Source organism: Chanos chanos, chromosome 6 (genome assembly GCF_902362185.1).
Source record: "Chanos chanos chromosome 6, fChaCha1.1, whole genome shotgun sequence".
NCBI lineage: Eukaryota > Metazoa > Chordata > Actinopteri > Gonorynchiformes > Chanidae > Chanos > Chanos chanos.
Genome location: NC_044500.1, coordinates 42,677,461 through 42,699,557, shown reverse-complemented (window position 1 = coordinate 42,699,557; position 22,097 = coordinate 42,677,461). Strand labels below are relative to the sequence as shown.

The 22,097-nt window shown below is 42.8% G+C and overlaps 1 protein-coding gene across 1 annotated transcript in view; it reads left to right on the top strand.

Moving 5' to 3' along the window:
- The window catches only part of cdh4 (cadherin 4, type 1, R-cadherin (retinal)), a 137,578-nt gene that overhangs the window by 48,378 nt on the left and 67,103 nt on the right, over positions 1–22,097 (top strand). The window contains exon 4 of the mRNA XM_030778385.1: positions 9,967–9,990. Coding sequence (XP_030634245.1) covers positions 9,967–9,990 — 24 coding nt within the window. The remainder of the gene's footprint in view (positions 1–9,966; positions 9,991–22,097) is intronic.

Genomic DNA, 22,097 nt, shown 5'->3' with positions numbered 1-22,097 from the left:
TATATTTAACGACTGATCAGTTTGTCTGGCCCCTCCACCCCACCGCAAAATAAATAAATAAATATATACATGCATGCATAAAACAAAACTAAAAAAAACCCAAAGATAAAAAAAAAAGAGTACAGACATAAATAGAGGGAGGAAAGAAAATGGCAGCTGGCTTTATTACAGCAGCAGAGTCTGAGTTTGTTGTCCCCTGTGCAGACTGTTTTACCTGCTATGTAGTTAATCTCAGTGTCAGAACGTACATGTTAAAACCCGAGAGATTACCTCAGGATCAAAACAAAAACATGTGCAATGCTAGAGGTGAACGAGCTGCTTTTTTAGTTTTTTTTTTTTTTTTGCTAGGTTTTTTTTTTTTTTTTTCCTTTCTCCGCTCTCTTTCTCATCTAGTCCTACTCTTTTGCATCTCAGCCACTGTTTAATTAAAAGCATGTCATATCTTTCCCCGGCATTGGAAGGTGTAATCACAACCTGTCACATCGCCTCAGCACAAACATGTTTATTTTCGGCCGCATTCCTTTTAATTGTCCTGTCAAAGCTGAGGAAAATGAGACCTGGCTGAGACACAGATAGCGCGCGCCGTTATTGAATCTCTGTTGTCTGGCTTTATCTTTCCCACGTTTGCTCCCTCCCGCCGCATTCGACAACGTCGGCGTTTCTGGCCTGCCCCCCCGACCGTTGACCTCGTTGTGTGAACAACAGACAGTTCTTCACCCGTGGTGTAGCATTCTTAACGCCGGACGTGGACGGTCGGCTGAGGTTTACTTTCCTTCCAGAGTGTTCTGCCCCCCTCTCCCGTTTTAGAGGTAGGATTTTGGTCCCAGGGCCGACCAAGCTGTGTGACTTGAGGGATGAGGAGATGTCGGGATGTGTGAGGGGATCGAGGAGCTATCCTGCGGAGTCTGCGGCCAGACAGCGCGGTAACAGTACACGGCACCAGCCGAGCACCCCACTGTTGGACTTTTTCCATAGCACAGCACGCCGTGACCTTGAGTTTTTTTTGGGCGATGCCGTGCGAATGCATTTTGACTCTTTATCATCTTTGCAGCGATCTCCCCAAGAGTTGGCAAGCTGAACCCCGCCGTGCGTTGGCCACGAGGTCGTGTGGTTCGTACCGTTGTCATTATTCTAAAGACCGTTTTCAGCTCAGTGGTAGACTTAAAAAAAACAAAGCAAAAAAAAAAAAAACAAAAACGGAAGGCATTCCCATATCACGACATTAGTCATTCCTTTTGTCCAGTCCATGTCTCTACGGTATCCTCTCGCAAATACTGTATCTGCCAAGTGGAAAAACTGCCCACTTTCCCAATCTGCTTCCTAATTCCATAATATCCTTATTTTGATTTCACTCAATGTCACTGTGTTCCAAAGTGCATCCACGTTAACTGGGATTCTATATCGCTCAAATCCTTCATCATGTAGCAGCGTCATTCTGAGCTTTTGTTCCACTCCCAGTCCAAAGAAGATAAGATGCATATTTGATGCTTTATTATACACCTTACAGTGATGTTTGTTTATTGTTTTTCTTTACCAGTACAATATTTACTGCTTTTCTGATAGAACATCAAGACCATATTTTCTTTTGTTTTCCCAAACAAAAGTTGGGTTTTTTGTTTTCTGAATTTAACAAAGGCGCTTTTAACAAGTCTTTTTCAACTCCTGGCCTTTTTAAAAACTCCAGCTGTGACTCAAGTACTCTTTCTCTTTTTTCTTGTGTGTGTGTGTGTGTGTGTGTGTGTGTATGCGAGAGAGAGTGTGTGTGTGTGTGTATGTGTTATGTGTATCTCTTCTCCAATTGCTCTTTGCATGCACGGCTACCGTTTTTTCCTTTCATCATGACCAAAGATGGCCTCTATAGCTAGAGAGAAAGAAACTCAGAAGGTGCAAAAGGGGAGGATTGAGTCTCGGCTCCGGGCTCGGAGCGCTAACGATCCGCTTAGAGTGCCAGCTCACTCTTCCCTCCATCTCTAAGCTCCACACAGAGGAATAGTCAGCCTCTGAATCCACTCTCTTCTCTTCATTAAAACCAGAGCACGGCCCAGTGGGATCCTCACGGCCAGGCTGACGGATCCTTCACCATTTAAGGAAAGGCGCTAAGTACGCTGATAGTGCTGGAACGGAGTGGGGAGGGGGGAAGGGGCTTGGGGAGGTGGGAGTGAGTGTGTGTGTGTTGGTTGGGGGGTGGGGGGTGGGGGGGGGGAGGTGGCTCGAAAGTGAACTCGGAAGCAGTGAACCGTGAACAGGGAAATGAAGCTGCAGTTTGTACACACGAAGAGACAAAGAGTGCGCCTGGGTCCCTGCAGTCCTGGACAGATTATATGGTAAAGTTGTCTTCAGGGCTTCCATATGTACCGTGTTCGCTCACGTACTTTCAAACCTACTCGGCAGGGCGTTTCGATGTTGATGCAGTGTTGATTTTTTGATGTGGTCGGTATTTTACAGTAGGGGAAACTAGTTAGGCAACATTAGCTGTTTCCTCTCTGACTCTGTTGAGCATTATAGGGAAAAATAGTGAGGTGCAATTAGAGAAGAAGTATATGAACAAAATGTAAATTAAAGTTTGCTTCACTCAGGGCTCAACAGCTTTGGCATTAAAAAAAATTGCCAACAGTGTTGTTATCATTATCATTACTATTATTATTGTTATTACAGTAGTAGTTGTAGTTGTAGTAGTAGTAGTAGTAGTAATAGTGGTTGCGGTGTTGTCAGTACTATTGATATTAACAGCATTATTAATAATATTACTAATATTCTCAATTATATACTGATTTACTTCTTAATCAGTAATTCTTCATATAGCTCAATTATGTTGACCTTCTATACTCAACGCCCCTCTTGAAAGAACAGAAAATATCCTTTATATTCAGTCAGTCAACCTCAGCTAAAGCTCCTGTAAGTGTGCTTTAGGCACAAAAAAAAATTTTCCGCTTTGAACAGAGCTCTCTGTTGGGTGTTGATACAGTCTAATGGGTGAGAAAAGAGCAGGGGAGATGGACAAAGTTACATTATGCCAAATACCCCACCGTCTACAGAAAAGATTAATATGCATCATTTCGGGTTCAATGGGCCCCGGTAGACTTCAATGCCCGTATTGAAACATGGAGTTTAAACTCCTATGGGACTGATAATGTCTCTTAGCAGACTGAAGTAAACAGACTCCAGCTGTATTGTGGATTGATACAGTCTCTGTGCCGGTGGAATGAGTCCCAAGTGACAGCAGTCTTTAGACAGCCACTGAGCAGACCCCCTCAGGTGGCTGGATGCACCCAGACGAGTATAGAATAAACTGGAGTCTTTGTGTGTGCGCCGGTGAAGGGTGCGTCTGTATTCTTCGGGGGAGGCGGTGAAGAGATGGTCCGATAAGAGAATACGCAATGCTATCTGCTGACATAGTGCAACCAGTGTGCTGACACCCGCTCTTAGCCGTGGGCTTCTGTATTCCCCTGCATCAAAAACCCATGCTCTCTCTCTCTCTCTCTCTCTCTCTCTCAGTCTCTCTCTCTCTCTCTCTCTCTCTCCCTCTCTCTCTCTGTCTGTCTCTCTCTCGCACTCACACTATCTCCTCTCTCTCTCTCTCTCTCTCTCTCTCTCTGACACAGACACACACACACACACACACACACACACACACACAAACATATGTACAGGTACTATTCCCTTTTCTCCTCTATGTCTACTTTTTTTTTTTTTTTTTTTGCTCTTTTAGATCCATGCTTTGTCTTATCATGGCTGAGGTCCGTTTTTATCTCCAGAGGAAGTGGAGGGCTCAGCAGAGAGTGGCCATAGATGTGGAGAATGGGCTGTCTGTCTGTCTCTTCTTCTTTTTCCAGGCTTTTCCACAGGCTTCAACACGCCTGCCTCCCCAGCTGTAATGACAGACATTTATTTAATCCAAGCTGCTGGGGAATTAGATTTGGGAGAAGAGAGGAGAGGAGAATGCTACTGTATGCTGCTCGAGAGAAAGAGAGAGAGAGAGAAAGAGAAAGAGAAAGAGAGAGAGGGAGGTGCACAGAGAAATCATTGATGTAGCAAGAAAGTATGAGCAATGTAAATAAGTAAGTGTAGGAAAAGTTAAATAGATAAATAAATAAATAAATAAATAAATAACCCCTACGCACCTACAACATCAGCATTTTTAATGCCAGAGCTGGACTCTAATGATGATCGCAACGCTAATTACAATAATAGATAATGTTCACCGCTCCTGGATGCTCTGGCTAATGTTTATGGCAGTAAAGCTAATAATGTGATTTCTGTAATGCTGTGTAGCTGTTCTCGTCGGAGGAAAAACAGACCCCGGAGTGTACAAACTCAATGCAAATGTGCATCGCTATTTGCTGAGTCAGAAACGAGCCTTTTTCACTTGCCTTCAAGATGGAGGTGTGTGTTTTGCTAGTCAACAGAAGATGTAGACAGTGAGGAAGAGGGGGAGAGAGGAAGAGAGAGAGAGAGAGAGAGAGAGTGAGAGAGAGGATGTTAGCTAGAGGGACCATACTGTTTACCTCTCTCCCCCTCTGTGCCTTCAGAGAACTGAAGCCTTTTTTGTTTTGTTTTTTTTTGTTTTTTTTTGTTTTTCTGAGAAATACTGGGTTGACTCTAGCCTGAGCGAGGCCAATTTTTAATTTTTTTTTCCCATTTTTTTTTTTTTTCTTTCTTCGGTTGATCCTGAGCTGTGTGCAGAGCTCTGCATTTTGAAAAACATCTGGTGCTGTCAAGTCTGGTTAATCACTATGAGGAATTTTCAAGCATGTTCTCAGTGTGTTTGTGCACAGCATTAGAGAGAGGAGATGGTGTTGTCTCTGGAAAAAAAGGCTATTGGCTCCCATTTGTTTTAGATTAACATCAATATGCAAAAAAAAAAAAGAAAAAAGAAAAGAAAAATTAATAATAGTAATGCTCCCATAAACACAAACATGCTCAAACTTTCACAAATATTTGGCTATATGTACATAAATAGCAGTCAGAGAATTATGTTGGCAGTCATGTGTGAATGCAAACAAAGATTCCCTCAAACATGCAAAACACACACACATACACATACAATCAGTCTCTCTCTCTCTCTCCCTCACTCTCTCTCTCTCTCTCTCTCTCCCTCTCCCTCGCTCTCTATCTCTCTCTTACACAATCATTCATTGCTATGGGTTTTAGTCTTTGCTTCATCTGCTCTTTCTGTTGAGAAGCAAACAGAGAATATGCGTTTGATTAGAAACAGAGTGACATAATACAGTTTGTGTTCTTGACACTTTGGTACCAAAGAGTTAACTACAACTATTTTCCCAGATGTTTAAGCACCTAGTTTTAGATTGAACTGTCGATAGGGAGTATCTTACATGTTCACAGCATTATTTTAATAATTCAATATGAATGCTAGCCTTGAAACTTTTAGTCTCCCTAAATTTATATGAGACGCAAAAACAAAAGCCTTTTTTGGGTGTAATCAGTGTCATGAAATTAGAAGGAAGTTTCACAAGCGTTCAGCCAAGGACTGCCGCAGTGTGAGAGAATCAAATTTTGGATCTAAGTAGGAACAAATGCAAGTGTTTAACACTACACTAGAGTAAAGCATTAGCTAGCTTTCTCTGTGTGCTTCACTGCCTCTGTTCTCAGAGTAACACAGAAAGCCCAGCTGGGGAAATCATAGAATCAGTGGCTGATTGCTCTACTGATGGAGACCATTTGGACTCAACCGTTGCAGGAGGAAATTGAATTACCCTCACAATCTGTTTGTGTGTGTGTGTGTGTGTGTGTGTGTGTGTGTGTGTGTGTATGTGTGGGTGGGTGGGTGGGTGCGTGTGCATGTGTGTGCGCGTGTGTATGTGTTTGTGTGTTTGTGCACACATGTGCATCTGTGTGTGTGTGTGTGTGTGTGTGTTTTCACTACTGCTGAAACAGCAGAGACTGTGCTTTATATATCCCCCTTGGAGAGTGTGAAAATCCACCCCAATCCAGCTCAGTCTTTTGTGGTTAGATTGAACCATGTTGAACCTATAGGATATTATTTCTCTCATTCCCTTGTACAAGTCTGTGACAGACTGCACCTGATGCTTGGGAACTGGAGGCCAGCCGCGGGAGGGGAGAAAGCCCACGGTATACTTTTACAGCTCCACGCTACATCTCCGTTAAGTGGTGTAATTACATTCGGGACACTGTTGATAACCACGGGTCCTGAAAAGGAACCCCATTATCTGTGCGGTGAAATATCACGGGGCAAAACGCGTCGGAAAGACCGCGCGGTCCTCTCATCTGTCCGGTTCCTCTATTCCCGCTCGCGGTCAGTGCAGGAACAAGAGTGGAGCACAGTGTCACCTGTTTGATTCAACAGGCCCTTGTGCCCGTAATTTATCGCACAGCAGTGAAAATAATGCCCCCCCCCCCCCCCCCCCCCCCCCCCAGAGTCTCTGAAAGCTGTGTTTCTTCCATGAGGTTGATAATGTATGGATTACATGCAGGACATTTAAAAAAGAAGAAGAAGAAGAAGAAGAAGAAGAAGAAGCTAATAGCAAACAAGCTCTCTAAGCAAAGGAAAAAAAATCAACTCCTGCGAGAAGATCCGATGTTCTCTGTAATGAGGGGTTGTCACTGGTCCTCCAGAAGGCTTTGCTCTCAGCAAGAACAACAACAACAACAACAACAACAGCGTTTATTACAACACTTGGAAACGCTTGACTTCATTGTGCCTCCATTCAGTCATATTAGTAATAATTAATCAAAACAAACATTCGGGTGAACTGCAATAAGGCTTCTGATTGTTTTTCATAATCAGACAACTAATTAGGCTATAATAAGCCAACTCATTCCTCAGCTCTTACTCTGTTAAGGGAAGAAAGACGGGGGATCAGCGTGACAGAGTCGGTTCTCCTGAAAGCCCCACTCCAATTATCCCGGAATCCCACACGGAAAAAGAACACGCTCAAACGCCAATCACGTTATGAATAATAGATTGTTCGTGGGAGCGCTCGCTTTGTAAATACATTCTTGGTTTGCCGATTTTATTTATCTGTTTGTTTTATATATCTTACACATCGACAGTTTAATTTGGTGAATTTGATTTGATTTATTTATTTATTTAACAGAATAGCTTTTGTTATGAGTTCATTAGTCTGAGAGAGTTGGATGCACAATTTTGGAATGATTGAAATTTCCAAGACTCTTCAATACTTCAGTACTTTAGCCACTGAAGGCAAAATATACTATCTTAACATGAAAACTCGTATGGGCATCATACCATAAGCTTGTTTTTGGATAGACATAGGAAATCTGACTATTTAACGTTGCATTTTTCTATATCTTAAGAGGTGTGCGCGCGCGTGCGCGTGTGTGCATGCGTGCATGCTTGCTTGTGTGTGTGTGTGTGTGCGTGCTTGTGTGTGTGTGTGTGTGTGTGTGTGTGTGTGTGTGTGTGTGTGTGTGTGCGTGCTTGTGAGTGTGTGTGTGTGTGTGCATGCGTGTGTGCTTGTGTGTGTGTGTATGTGTGTGTGTGTGTCCGTGCGTGCATGCTTGTGTGTTTTTGAGTTTTTCCTATGTTTTTTTTTTTTTTTCCATTATCCATCAAGATTTAAAACAGGCTTAAAATTAAGTGAAGCAGTAACTTGTATTTGTTGTGCTCGTGACGTGACTCTTTGTTAATTAACTGTTTATAAAGGTGCTATATAAAGATTGTTTTTTTTATACGCTTATTGGTGTTCAAAAAAAAAAAAAAAAAAAAAGCTTTGGTAACTGGAATAAACAAAAGCACATTTTGAAAAGCTCTTTTTCTGAGAATGGGTCCGCGGGGATCTCAGTGAGTAGAGCAGTTGGCTGGAGTGGCCAAGTGTACCCTGGGAATGGGAAATTCAGGACAGTGAGTGTTAGTCATCTCATGGTGAGAGCTACAAGGTTGAGGGATGGGCTGGATGCTGCTCTCTCGCCAGAACCCTGACTGCTTGCCAGCATATCTGCATGTGCTACAGTCAAAAACTGGGCAGCCTAAATCCTTAACAGTAGGAGCTGAGTTATTGAATGCACATAATTGGTATTCATGTGGTGGAATGATGCCTTCTTGACATTGTTTGAGACAGAGAGAGAGAGAGAGAGAGAGAGAGGGAGAGAGTGTTTCTCTAGATTAGCGTCTGTTATTTTAGCGATGTGTATGCTCGGATGCATTTGGATATAGCAACTGTGTTCAGATAAAAAGCCATACATTCTAAAAGCTTTGAAATGTCAGTTTAATAATGGCAGACTGGATAGAGAGCACTGTAGCTTATTTCCCTGCATGGATCTCTAATCATTACAAACCACCAAGTGATATTTTCAAACAAACAGATATATAAACAAACTGCTTCAGCGCTCTGTTTTTTTTTTTTCTCCCCTTCCTTTCTGTGTTTTCTCTCCTTTGCTGTAAAAGGCAACCCGAAAACTTGCTAGGACGCAGCAAAAAAAAAAAAAAAAGAAAAAAAAAAGAGCCTGGCAGCAGTTTTGTCGGATCTCGTTTAGATTCCAAACACATTTGTGTCTCGATTGCCGGTCTGTCGCCATTGTGTTACAAAGTGTTTTTTTTTTTTCTTTCCTGTGATTGAACAGCAATTTGGGGGGTCGCATCGGTGATGGTGAGTGAATTGGTTGGGGTTGTTTTGTCAATATTCCAGACTTCCTGTGATGCTTTTTTTTTTTTTTTTTCTCAGACGAGGGAAATGAATGCAAAATAAAGCCAAGGAAATTGTCACGCATTCAAATATTCGGAGACTCTGTCAGTGCTCAGGGGCAGGGAGAGGACAGGCGTCCCTCAAAAACGCCAGTTCATAAATACAACAGCTGCTTCACTCTCCATCCAGCTGTGCTTCTTATGTGTCAATATATGAAGGAAATTGTTCAGAAATGGAAAGCTGATTGCCCTTTGGTGACCAAACATCTTAATAATGGAGTTGGGGGGGAGGGGGGGGGGGGGGTAAATAAATACATAAAATAAATAAAAATAAGGCAGACGTCACTTTTGGAATTGAGGAGCGTGGAATCATAGGGCATTTTGGCATTCTCTGAATTGAGACTGAGAGAATCGAAATTACTGAGAATTTTCACCTCCTGTGAATCCTATGAATCTAAACCAGGACGATGAAGGAACGCTCTGAAGGCAGTTCTTAAATTAATAAACGTTTCATACGACGCACGAAGGGAGAATTCAGTGTGCGGTCGTGATGCGGTTTACACGGTTGTCTGTAGCGCGAGGATTCTCAAAGCAAGGCCGTGCAGACGGAGGTTGAAATGCGTTTTTAGACAAATGACATAACAGAGCACAAGAAGAATATACATAAGTAGCCTACTAGAAATAAGATCTATCATATGCCTATTATCAGTGATGGGTGTGTTTGTTCTTTCATGAATTTCCTCACCCAGACGATTAATCCTCGGGTGTTGAACCCTGGTGGCATTGCTCTTAGCTTAACTGTCTCTGTGGAGAGACGGAGAAAGAATGATAGAAAGAGAGAAGGAGGGTGAGAAAGAAAGAAGGAAGGGAGAAAGCGTGTGTTTGTGAGAGTGCAGGTGCGTGCGTGTGTGTGTGTGTGTGTTTGTAATAACATCAGCGGAACTGGTGTGAATCTATCAAAGACAAAACGTTTGAGCTATAGCCATTTTTACTCACAATCTTTTGTTTCCCGACATCACTCAAAGCCTCGGTTGTAGAGGTTTGCTCAGCTAGCAGTCTCGCCGCTGCTGTTATCCAAATAAAATTATACTTCAAGGTTACTGCCATGTTTAGACTCCTTTAGAATAAAGAGACAGATTCATTTTCCTGTCAGAGTCAAGTGTCTAATTTTTTTTTTTTTGTGGTCTTTTTTTATGCCAATGACTTTGCTCATATTTTTATTGATCAGATATCCAAGTTGATTTTTGACACTGTTGTCTTGAAGATGATTTATTGTTGCATCCTAACGGCGTGTGTGTGTGTGTGTGTGTGTGTGTGTGTGTGTGTGTGTTTCTCTCTCACAGACACCACTCTGTCACCAGGACGCGGTGAGTACAGGGGAAATATGTGTTCTAGATAAAACACTGCATGACTTTGATTGTGCCCAATTGGAGGTTTTGTGATTGTTTTGCAATGCGTGTGTAGAAATGTGTGTTATTCCATACACACGATGCATTACAGGATCAGCGGGCGGGGTGGGGTGGGGGGGGGCATTTCAGGAAAATCACTTTGCATGTCGTAGCCGCAGATGAAATGAGAGTAGCCAATCTCGGTTAGTGATTATGAAAGAACGGGCTCTGCTCTCTCATCCCTGTTTGAAGTTTAAATATGACCACATTTTCCCAGCATGCTCATTCATTCTGCAGCTCCATTTGCTGGAATAGTCCCCTGCGAATCATAGCCCAGTCATTTGCACATGCTCAGTCTGAGCTGTGCAACTATACATTGGCACTGTGGGTTCAAATACACACAATCATTGCACAAAGTCTTGCTCTCTCTCTCTCTCTCACCTTCCCTCCATCCTTCACTCTAGTGTTTATTTATGTCTGACTCCGTGGAAAAACCTCTGAAGTGCTTTTTTGCACCGTTTCCATCCAAACTGACTCTGACATAGGACATGAGGGATCATTACAATAGAAATACAGTAGAAATAAAACAATAGAAATAATAATTACAACAGAAACGACTGACATATTCAGAGCAGGTTCATTTTCTCTGTTTTTTTTTTTTGTCCTGATTTGGTGATATGTCCACATTCCAAGTGCAGGAATGCTGAGCAAAGCACCCGTTCATACCATGTGACCCACCGCATATGTTTCACTCCGTTCTCACTGTTGGCACGGAGAGTAGCTACAGCGGTGCTGCTGTTGTGTGTGGGATGGCGGGAGAAGAAACAGAGAAGAGCGTACAGTGTGGCGGCTGCGTTAAAATAACAGATGTCTCAGCACGCGCAAATTGCCTGTGGTGTTTGTAAATGTCATTCAAAATGTCTGAGGAGATTTCTGGTCTTTTTCAGCAAGACTGTTTTGTCTTTAATCATACATTTACCCTCAGAAAGTTCTTCGCAAGGCTGTAATATCTGAAATAACAACGGCTTTACATTACCAGAGTATTTTTGGCCGCTAGCAGTTTTTTTTTGTTGTTGTCGTTGTTTGCGCAGTTTATCTTAACACGAAATGGAGATGAAGGATTTTTACATATTGTTAAATTTGTTTGTATTTATCGTAGCTGTTTGATAGGCAGTGGGTCGGGGTAAGGCCGAAGACATGGCCTGTGGGTGTGCGGTCAGTAGCATTCGGGTCAGGGTAGTGAGTACGACCAGTTTATGCAAGGCTGAGTAATACGGTGACAGAGACTGCTGCACGTTGGTGAATTCATACATAGTGACTAAAAGATGTTCGTAACGTGGCAGACAGAAAAAAGAACTATGATGAGGTCTGTTTGGACATGTTGGGCAGTCCTACCCTCCCAGCTGCTTCACTTTTCCATAAGGGAAGAATACACACACACGCACACACACACACACACACACACACACACACACACACACACACACACACACACACACACTGCTCCTGTCCAAACTTGTCAGTGTGACTCAAGCTGGCCAGTCCACTGTGCCAGGATACACAAGCAGTGCCATCTCTACTCTCTCTCTCTCTCTCTCTCCGCTCCAAAAATACACGCTTAATGAGTCTGTGGGAGAAACACAGAGACACACACATATTATCACACACACACACACACACACACACACACACGCACACACACACACACTCCACAATCGATTCAGCTCCGGTCACTGCCTCTTTCCACCATTTAACCTATACTATCTTTACTGTTTCTTTCTCTCTCTCTCTCCCTCCCTCCCTCCCTCCCTCTCTGTGTCTCTACGTCACATATTAAAAAGTCCAGAGGCAGAAACCAACCAAGGAACTGCAGGAAGAAAGAGACAAACCAGACAAAAGAGGCAAAACAGATAGACTGTAAGCACAGAGAGAACAGGAGAAAGAGGAGGAGAAGAAGAAGAAGAAATAGCAGAGGAGGAGAAATTAGGACCTCTGTATTCTTCGCCTTGGTTGTGTATGGTTCCTCTCAGAGTTCTTCTGAGGCATCTCTTAAATGGAAATGACAGTCTGATTCACCCAGTGTCTGATATGACTAGGCCAGGAGGCATTGTGGGTAAAGTGGGGTTTAGTGAACCATCCACCCCTCCTCTTCTCCTTAAGGCCTCTCAGGTGTCTGCTCATGCTGGGGGGGGGTTGTGTGTTTGAGGTGCCAGATAGCCAGTGCGTTGTCAAGTAGACAGAGGCTTTCTCCGGCCATTTAATTGGCTGCACCTGAGGCCGGAGGCATAGGTGTAATTGTGATAAGAGAAAGCTCTGCAGCTGGCTGGTTTTTAGTGCCCTTATCTGTAATCTCCCGATTGATTATGGTTTTTCTGCCAGCCGAGCAAATTGTTCGGCCCCATCAACCTCACGGGAAAGTGCTTTAACTCTGTCAGGGCCAAATAAAAGAGCACATCGGCAAACGCATAAAACAAGAAACTACTTTTCACCGTGTTTTCTCCGCATAGCCTTAAGGCTGACTTTTATGTGCGGATGTGTTTTTTTTTTGTAGCTTTAAACTGCTTATTTCAACGACTAAAATGTAGATGCTTTATTTATATTAAAAATGTATTCATTCAAACAGAACAAATGCACCGTCTAAATGGAGAGATAATATACTCTGTCAGCTCATTTTAAACAAGCGACATTAAACAAGGAATCTTATTGAGAGTGGATCCAAAGACCTGGCTTTATCTTTCGTATATGGTTCTAAACACATCCTGATGTGAACTCACTGATGTTGTTCTGTGAAGATCAGCCACATGCTGGTTTTGAACATGCTGGTTCTTTGCAGTTAGAGGTGGTTCTGAAAAGAATAAAAAATGGTGTGAAAAATATCTACAATAGCTGGTCTACTTTGGAAGGCAGCCTGTAAAAATATTTGGGGCTTCACTCGAAGAGTCAGGTAGTCTATATCTGTCTACCTAATTGTGCTGAACCTCTTTGATTGGCCCAAATTGCTTGCTGCAGTGGGCTTTGTCTAGGCTGCTGGCTTGCATTGGTGTTGTTGCTGTACATTTCTGGCTATATTGCCACAATGGGCAAACAGAGGCCTCCAGACATTTTTCAGCTGACAGAGACGTGTGTGTGTGTGTGTGTGTGTGTGTGTGTGTGTGTGTGTGTGTGTGGGTGGGGTGTGGGTGGGTGAGTGGATAGAATATTGCAGGCACAAACCAAAGCCACAGAAAATAGTGTGTGGTGATCTTTTTAAACAAAGTTTTCTCATAGGTAATGTAATATGTAAGATTAAAAAAAAATAAATGCTTTGTTGAGAACAGTGGCACGTGCTCTCTATACCTCTCACGCTGCTGAAACACGGGATATGTTTTATGTAACTTGCTGTCGTCAGCCGCTACATTGCCTGGATCATGGAACAGGTGGTTTATCCGCTTAGTGGCGTGTTTGAGAGAGCTCTGGTGACTCTCAGCTCCTCTGCCTCTAATGTCCTTCCTAGTTCCAATTAAAAGTTTCCTTCTTCTTTTCTTTCCTTTCTTCGCCTCTCTCTCTCTCTCTCTCTCTCTCTCTCTCTCTCTCTCTCTGTCTTTTTTTTTTTTTTGGCAAAAAGAGCTCTTTAAGAAAATCAGTCCACACACTTGTGAAATCACAGGAGGTATGGCAGATGGTTAGCTATGGAGTTTTCTCATAGTAATTGTGACTAACCCCCCCCCCCTCCAAACCTATCGCATGTTAATGAAAATGCTAATGAAATTAAACTTGTACTTTGTATGCTAGACGTTCACATCTTTTCTTTTCCTAACAGAGCTTGAAAAAGAATTTGATTTTCATATCAACGTAGTGATAACTTTGCCAAAATTGATTGTTGAGCTTTGTTGAACTGTTTGTGAACTTTCCTCAGCCCTGACTGAGATATCAGTGTAGCCTAGCCCCCCCCCCCCCCTGTTTTTGTTATCTCAGAGGACCCTGGAGAAAGGTGAGGGAAAGGGGAACATGCCCGGTGGCTGTGGACTTCAGCATCTCAGCAGGCATTAGAAAATCAAACTGAGAAGAAAAGACCAATCAGTTTTCCAGCCAGCAAGATATGCTTTTTGTGATTCTCCTGACAGATGACTGAAGCCAGGAGGAATCCATGGCTTTCAGTTCCGTGGATTCATGTCTGACTTCAAAGCATACAATGGAGCAGAGCAGATCACACAGAAAGCCTTGGGTTCAGGCTCTCCAGGGTGGATATTAGCTCCACATTCAGAGCAGATATTTAGTTTGGTCTCGCCACAATCATTCCGCAGTCAATATGTTTTTCTCTCTTTTTTCTCCTCTGGGGAATAAATAATGAAATATGCTCCAATGTTGTGGTCTCCATGAAGGCTCCCTATTCGAGGTTTTCATTCAAATTTAGAAGCTGTGGTTTGAGGTTACATTAGAAACAGCCACCAATGCTCTATTTAAATTTTACTCTAGGATGAGTATGAGTATGTGTCAATAATAATAATAATAATGATAATAATAATAATAATAATAAGGCAGTCTTAATTGATTATTATAGTGACACAATTCTGCCTGCAAACCCACAATTGTACCAGTTAGGAAATCAACTTAATGTGACTTTAAAATCAACAGTGAAATGTCTATGGAGGCAGAGCGGATTTCTTTTCTTCCTTTTCATCCTTCTGCCATTCCAGTAATACCTACTACTCAAACATTACGTCTTTTCCCAGTTTACCTTTATGGGCCGCTCCCTCTCTCTCCCTCTCTCTTTCTCTCTCTCTTTCTCTCTCTCTCTCTCTCTCTCGGCAGTCTTGGTTGGCTCATTGAGAAGCACTGTAGCATTAAAAGCCTATAGAAACTGGCCATGTTGGGCCAAATCCCTACACAAATTAGAATTCAGCAGCCATTATTAAAGCCATTGGCAGCCTGAAACACCCCGCAAGTTAAATTACAACCTTTCTGCTCCTTCAGAACAAAAAGAGAAGTGTTTTCATATTATGTTTTTTTTCCCCTTTCTCTTCTTTTCCAATCCAACCAAGTGCAGTGGGGTGAATCTATATATAGCTTTTTCCTCTTTCCATAGATTGCATTAGGGTAGTTACGGAGTGCTTTCGGACCTATTTTGTGCATAAGTTAGACCTGGAGAAAATCTCACTCATGATTGCCAACATAAAGACCATTAAGACTAAAACTGTTCATTTGAAATGCTTGTGCTCCACACAGCTCTCAACAGTCAAGCTGCCTGTTGCTCAAGACTCTTCACAATTCTCCAGTCTGCTTTTATGATGAATCTTCTGAGGCTGTTGCTTTTGTGGATCCAAATCTCTTGCAGTTTGGTATTTCTGTGCGTCTTTCGGGGGAAATAAGCAGTCTGTCAATCAGTTTTGCCGCAAAGTTATTACAGTCAATGAATATGACAATTTGAGAGGTCACTTTTTCAATTTTCAAATCTTCTGGTGTCTATGTGGCCTGTTATTCATTGGATTGGTCTCTGTAGCGGGGGCGGATTTAGGCGCGGGCGACACAGGCAGCCGTCCAGGGGCGGCCTCGGGCTCCCGCGCAAAAATAAATTCGGAATGGTGACATTTGCACGATCGGTATTCCAACGGTCATTTGCACATCACGTCAATGATATCATGTCACCGTGTGGGTCAAGCAACCTTGTCGGAGTGGGCACCCAGCTTCTAGTTTGTGAGCTAGGTAGGCTACTGCCTGACGTCTCCCACTCAGAGGTATGAGATGGGGAGGAGGGTGGGGTTTGGTTGACCTCAGGTCTCCCCTCTGGACGCCCGAGGTAGGGGGAGCGGGGGAATCTATCAAATAACACAGCTCTAGCTTTGTATGGTACTAATGCAATTAGTAAAATCAGTCAGACAACGAAATGCTTCCAAATGAACCACGATTCATTCATAATACTGTGAATAGGTTCGCAGACATATTGTGCGAAATCGTTAGGAATAATATAAAACCAGTCTGCACTTGGGGAGCTGGAAGCGGGACTTTTGGCTCTCAGAATATCTATGTTTATCAACCCTGTGCACGTTATGCCACAAGACGGAGAGAGAAGTTCACCATTGCGGCGGTAACCCAGCTTGCTTCTAATATACAGTCTCGATGACTTGCGCAGGCAGATATACTTATGTTTGTGGGGGGGTGTCACCTGCTTTTCTTTAGCTGATCCATATAAGCTCTGGACAAGAATAAGCAGAGACACACTCTCACTCGTAAACAAGGGGGCTCATAACCATTATTTTGGGATTAATGTGTGACTCCTGGTTATGATGTCACTCCGTACCACCAGCCAATCCTATGTCTAGATCGCATGGTACGTAACGTGATCCTGTTTAAGAAGAAGGGGCGTAGTGTAGCCTACACTGGCTGTGCAATGTATTTTGTTGATTTGGGAAATCAGAATGACCAACAGAGATTACTGACAATTTCTTTGTAATTCCATCTAAAGCAGGCCACCCCTAGACGCTGAGAATGCGTCCCTGTTCAGCTGGTGCTTTGAAGGATTCAGCTCTCCAGCTCCGTTGTCTGTGTTTTCACAGTTTTGATTGTATCAAATTAGAAGTTGCGAAGTTGCAATGTAGCATATGCTATGATATCCTGGTAACGCCACAGCCTTTGGAAAAGGGGGATTCGCCCCAGGGCGCCAAACAGGCTAAAACCGCCACTGTTCTGTAGGTACACACAAGACACATTTGCATAGTTCTCATTTTTATTATGGGATAATAGATCTATAATAGCTCTAACAGACGACTTTGTTTTGACCTCTTTATGTCCGCTCATTTAGAAAGATCTCTTGAAGCAACAGTAAATAAATGTTAGCGTCTAAAAGAACATTTTTGTCATTTAAATCTTTTGGAGATGTGGTACAGAAACCTCGTGTAGCGATTGTAACTGCAGTTGAGTGACAGGAAAAATGTAACCCATCAAAGTCTATGCTTCAAAGTGCAGCCGCTCTCTCCTTCCCAAGGACGCGAACAGGGAGTCACGAAGGACATTCTCTATAGTTTGATATAGATGGATGGAGAATACTTATTTTAGCTGTTTGAATTTTTTTTTTTTTTTTTATGACATTAAAACATTGGTTTAACGGGACATTCCTAGAATGCTTTACAGAAAGTGAAGTTGGCTGGTGTCTTGGGAATGTATTGTGTTGTTGAATAAGCATGGTCCTTTAAGGACAAAGAACCGCCGCTGTTTCGGAACGGAATGGGAGGTGGGGTAGACAGTGGAGTTTTGAGTTTATCACAGCTGTTAAGGCACAGTGAGTCTAAGAGATGCACATGTTATGGTCCGTAGTGATGGAAATCTGACACCCTCTCTCTGATGGATTTTCACACTTCTCTCTTCTCTCTCATGCAGCAGGCCCAAATCACACCATTCTGTTTGAATCACTGTCATCGTTTTCTCATTTTCATAATTTCATGAGACGTACATGGGCTGGGTGTATTTAACATGCAGGTTACCATATGCGGCGATGTTTTGCACAATATGGTCGCATAATGAGCATTGTTGTGTGGTTTTCTTTTTTTTTTTAAGCAGAATGAACAGTTTGTTGCTTCAGTGCATGAATAAAATGCAAAATCCTTTCTGCCCTTCAGTTAAAGTGAAACTTGCTTTTCCTTCTCCAAACAACTTCTCTTTTTTTTCTGTCACTCACTCTCTCTCTCTCTCTCTCTCTCTCTCTCTCTCTCTCTCCCTCTCTCTCTCTCTCTCTCTCTCTCTCTCTGTCTCGCTCTCTCTCTTTGTCGGTCTACCTATCTTTTTCCTCCTCTCCATGTTTTTTTCTGCTCTTCCTTGAATTCTGTTCGGAAATACTGGCAATTTGGATGCAGAAACTGGTTGCATGCAGTATTTACACTGTTTAAACAAAATAGTATACTGGACACAAAATGGGATCCAAAACATTTATTTTTTTTTGAGCACATGCGTTATTTTTAACCTGTGTGAAATTAGAAACGTGGTCTATTATTGGGCCTATTACTGGTTTCGACGTACAAATCATGAGACACCAATTATGTTCAAATTGAGCATGAAATATCAGTTTTTGGATTTTTTGATGCACATCCATGTTCTCTGCAACCGAGAATATTTGAATATGTATGTAAAAATATGAATATGTACGTGAGTCGCTGTCTTATAAACCATATCTAATTCAAATATGATTGAATTTTTCTTTTCAACCCCAGAATGTCTGTGGCCTGGTTGCCAGCACCTCTATGGTCTCTGGGTATTTTTTTTTATTCTTTTTTTTTTTTTTTTTTATGATTTTTAGAAATACTCAGCTCCCTTCTTGGCTGGTCTCACAATGTTAATGGTACCCTCCATTACTCATGTTGGAACCCTTCGCTCCTGGCATGCGACAGGAAGGGTGTGTCGCAGTGCCAAGGCTGCACAGGGTTGGGGGGGGGGGGACTGGGGGGTTGGGGCACGACTCCTTTAAAGATAGGTTACAGAGAGAGCAGGTACACTGCTGCTACGCTGCCAACCTGATTCAATGGCCAGACTGAAACAATGCATCACTCTTATTACAGAAACCTTTTTTTTTGTCTTTTCTTGCTGCTCAACAGAGATTGTTTGTACACGCGACACCTCTGTCCCAGCTTGTTCAACGCCGCAAATGTTAAAAAAGCACTGTATGCAGAGCTCAGAACTGCTAGATTGAATATTTTGGGTATGGAAGGTGAAAAATTGCACTGTGTTTTATAAGAGTGCACATCAGCATGGTCGCTAGACTCGCATACAACGGTGGCAGTCGATGTTAGATCCAGATACATCAGCTCGTATTACGATTTCGTCTATCCGCAAAGTGATTACACGAGTGATGGTGTAAATCATATTCCAATAACAATAATGATTCATCCCCTCTGCTCTTCTCCATATGCTTTGCATGCCTACCCATTTCTTGAGTGTTGACTCTTAAGGTAGCATATGCGGCCCTCGCTCAATTAACAAAGATCAAAGAGAGACAGGAAAATGAAGTTTGACATGTCTGTTTCACTTCAAAAAGCCAGCTGCTTCCTCCACCTCTTCTTTACCTCCAGCCCCCCCCTCCCCCCTCCTCTTCGCTCCCCCTCTCACCTAACAACTCAACACACCTCTCCATCTGGTTCCATCTGACGCTCGAGCCTGTCAATCTCACGCTGAGCTACTGAACTGAGGAAAACATGTGGCCTTTGGTTTTGACTTCTCTTTCGCAGTCTGTTTGATGTTGTTCTTATCAGACCAATCAACCGCGCACGTCCCGAGACGTGAGGGGAAGACGTCTCGGATGGGTCTCCGTTAGCGCCGAGGGCCGCTAACCCGACGTGTTTCCGAGGGGGAAGTTAAGGTTCGCGCCGCGCTGCCGTCGCCGTCGTCTCTCGTGTCCTTGAAGCGAGAGCGGGTGGATTTACGGCCAGACACTCCCAGTCCTGGTTCTTAGGAAGCCGGTTTATCAGAAATCGATGACCATTTTCTGCCCTTTCTATTCCAGGGGCCTGATGATTTGCTTTTTATCTGTGAAAAGAGAAGGGGAGGCCTTGCATATTGAAAAAGCAAGTCTTCCGACCTAAAGCTGTTCTCGTGGGAAGCGGGGCGTTAATACTAGATTAAGTGTCTCCTCTTCAGTATGGGAAACATAGTTCCATGCTCAACCTTGATGCCTTGAAGATGAGTGAAAGTTCAGAGCAGTGCATTGACCATGTCTGTTTGTTTTGAGACTGTGTGTGTGTGTGTGTGTGTGTGTGTGTTGATGTGGGTGTGTGTGTGTGTGTGTGTGTGTGTGGAAGTGGGCGTGTGTGTGTGTGCGTGTGTGTGTGTGTGTGTGTGTGTACGTGTAGGCACACACTCATTATCCTCTGTGCAGATAGGGAGTTCGCACGGCAGAGATTTCCCAGTGGAGCAGTGCTCCAACTTTGAAGTGAGTAAACACAGTAATCGCTGCGCACCTAAATGCATTATGGGTAGGTTGGCAGCCCTGTTAACTGCACTGGTGCCCTTTGCTGGCTTAGGTTCCCTTTATGTTTAATCTCTCTAATGTCATGAATTTTAAAGAATAGATAATGAATCCCAAAGGTTCTTACTCAGCAGACCAGGCCTTAATAGTATAGCTCACCAATGCTTTACATGATCCCAAATACAAAGACTTGGCTTGAGAACAGCAATTCATTCTGCGGTGATGAAGTGCATTTGAAACACTGCATATAAATAGACAGACAAAACAATTATAAAGATTAGAGAGCCTATTATAAAAAATTTTCCCTCAATAAAATGTTCCATAGCCTATACGTTAATCCTTTTTCCTTTTTTTATGTCTGGGAATAGATTCATTTTGGTTGGGTTCACCACGCGATTAAAGACTGCCTTTCTTTCCCGTTTCGTATGTCTGAGGATATAATTGTACATTTTTGTACAAGTTCAGCACGTTAGAATAAAACAAACAAACAAAAAAAATAGATTCTCTTGACCCCTTTATGGAGATGACCGATTTGAAGGCAGAAGACAAATTTAGAAGCAAACATTAAATCATACATATAAAACTGGGACAATGCTGATACACATTTCTGAGAGTCATTTTTCTCCAGACTCTTGGTGCGTCCTGGCTAACATACCCATATTCAGATCCTACACGTTTCTGTATCTCTCTGAGCAAAATAAATAATGAGTTTGGACGGATGGGTCTGACCCAAACAAAGAGGTCACCTCCACACAAGTGGAGCATAGCATCCGGCGAGGTTTGGACAAGCTCGGGCGTTGGTCTCCCTAAAAATGCTGGGCGTCAGCACGTTTGTAGGAGTCGGAGATAAATATTGGGGTCGAAAAAAGCGCCTATTTCTCTCCGTCCCCCCCCCCCCCCGGCTCACTTTCTCGCTCTCCGGATAACATGACGACGACAGGTGTCTTTTCCAGGCATAAGCTGATAAATGATCTTGCTTCTCTCAGAAGACAAAAAAAAATACTAAAAAAAAAACCCCCTACAAACCCTAAAGAATGAAAAATAAACAAAAGGCCCACCAGGGAAGAATTTGATTAATCCGTCAGCTCACTGAAAGCTCCAGAGAAACGCAAGAGTAACGCCATTGGCCTGCTTAGGGAAAAGATCATTTATTTAACAACTGAACATACCGAGTGATATAGTCACACTTAACACAAATAGATAACTTGGCTCGGAAGAGCCTGAGGTCAACAGTGATCATTGTCATGTATAAAATAAAAATGCTTTTTTATCATTAAATGTCAGTTTTAATAACTTTCGTTTTAAAATAGTTGCTACTGGCATGGCATCATGATTTGACATTTAGCACTGTAATGACTTTATGAAGCTTGATTATGTCAAGGCTATCATTGTCATTAACAGAGTTAATGTTGAAATTAATGATGCTGAGGGTTTAGAGCACAGCTCAGGGTCTCGTGAAAGGAAAACTCGATATGCACCTGCCATCTCTGGAGAGACTCATTAGAACAACATGATACAATTAATCAGTCATGTGCAGTGTACGTTACAACACACACACACACACACACACACACACACGTGTGAGCACGTAAACACACGAACAAAAGACATAAACACACACCTCACGTCCTCAAGCACAAATATCGCATCCTTACAACTATCCCAAATACTCGTTTAGACATCCAACAGTGATCCCAAACATGAAGTAACCACTCGAATGTTCAGTGGAAACAATAAAAGTAAAAATGTTCTCGGCACCAAAGCAAGCCTTAATGCCTTAAGAGCTATCTTAGCATGTCAATGAGATCATTTGCATTATCTCCCAATTAGCAGCTATAACATTTGGCTAATCTCCTGTGCTTTGGAGCGATAGCAAACCATGCAGGACGTATGAGAGAGGAGCATATGCCTCCATGCTCAGCGGTGTGCATCGTTTTCCTAATGGTTTAACAGGTCCACAGAGATTGCTGCACACACACACACACACACGGGGAGCTTTCATCCTACACAGTTGGACTGGAGGAACAGAGAATGAGTGGAGGAAAAGAAAGAGGTGGTGTGTGCTTGAAAGAGTTTGAGAGAGGGATAACTGAAGGGCCCTGGCAGAATGAGGTCAGTCCCAGGTCTTTCCACCGTATGACTGAGCAAGAAAAGGGAT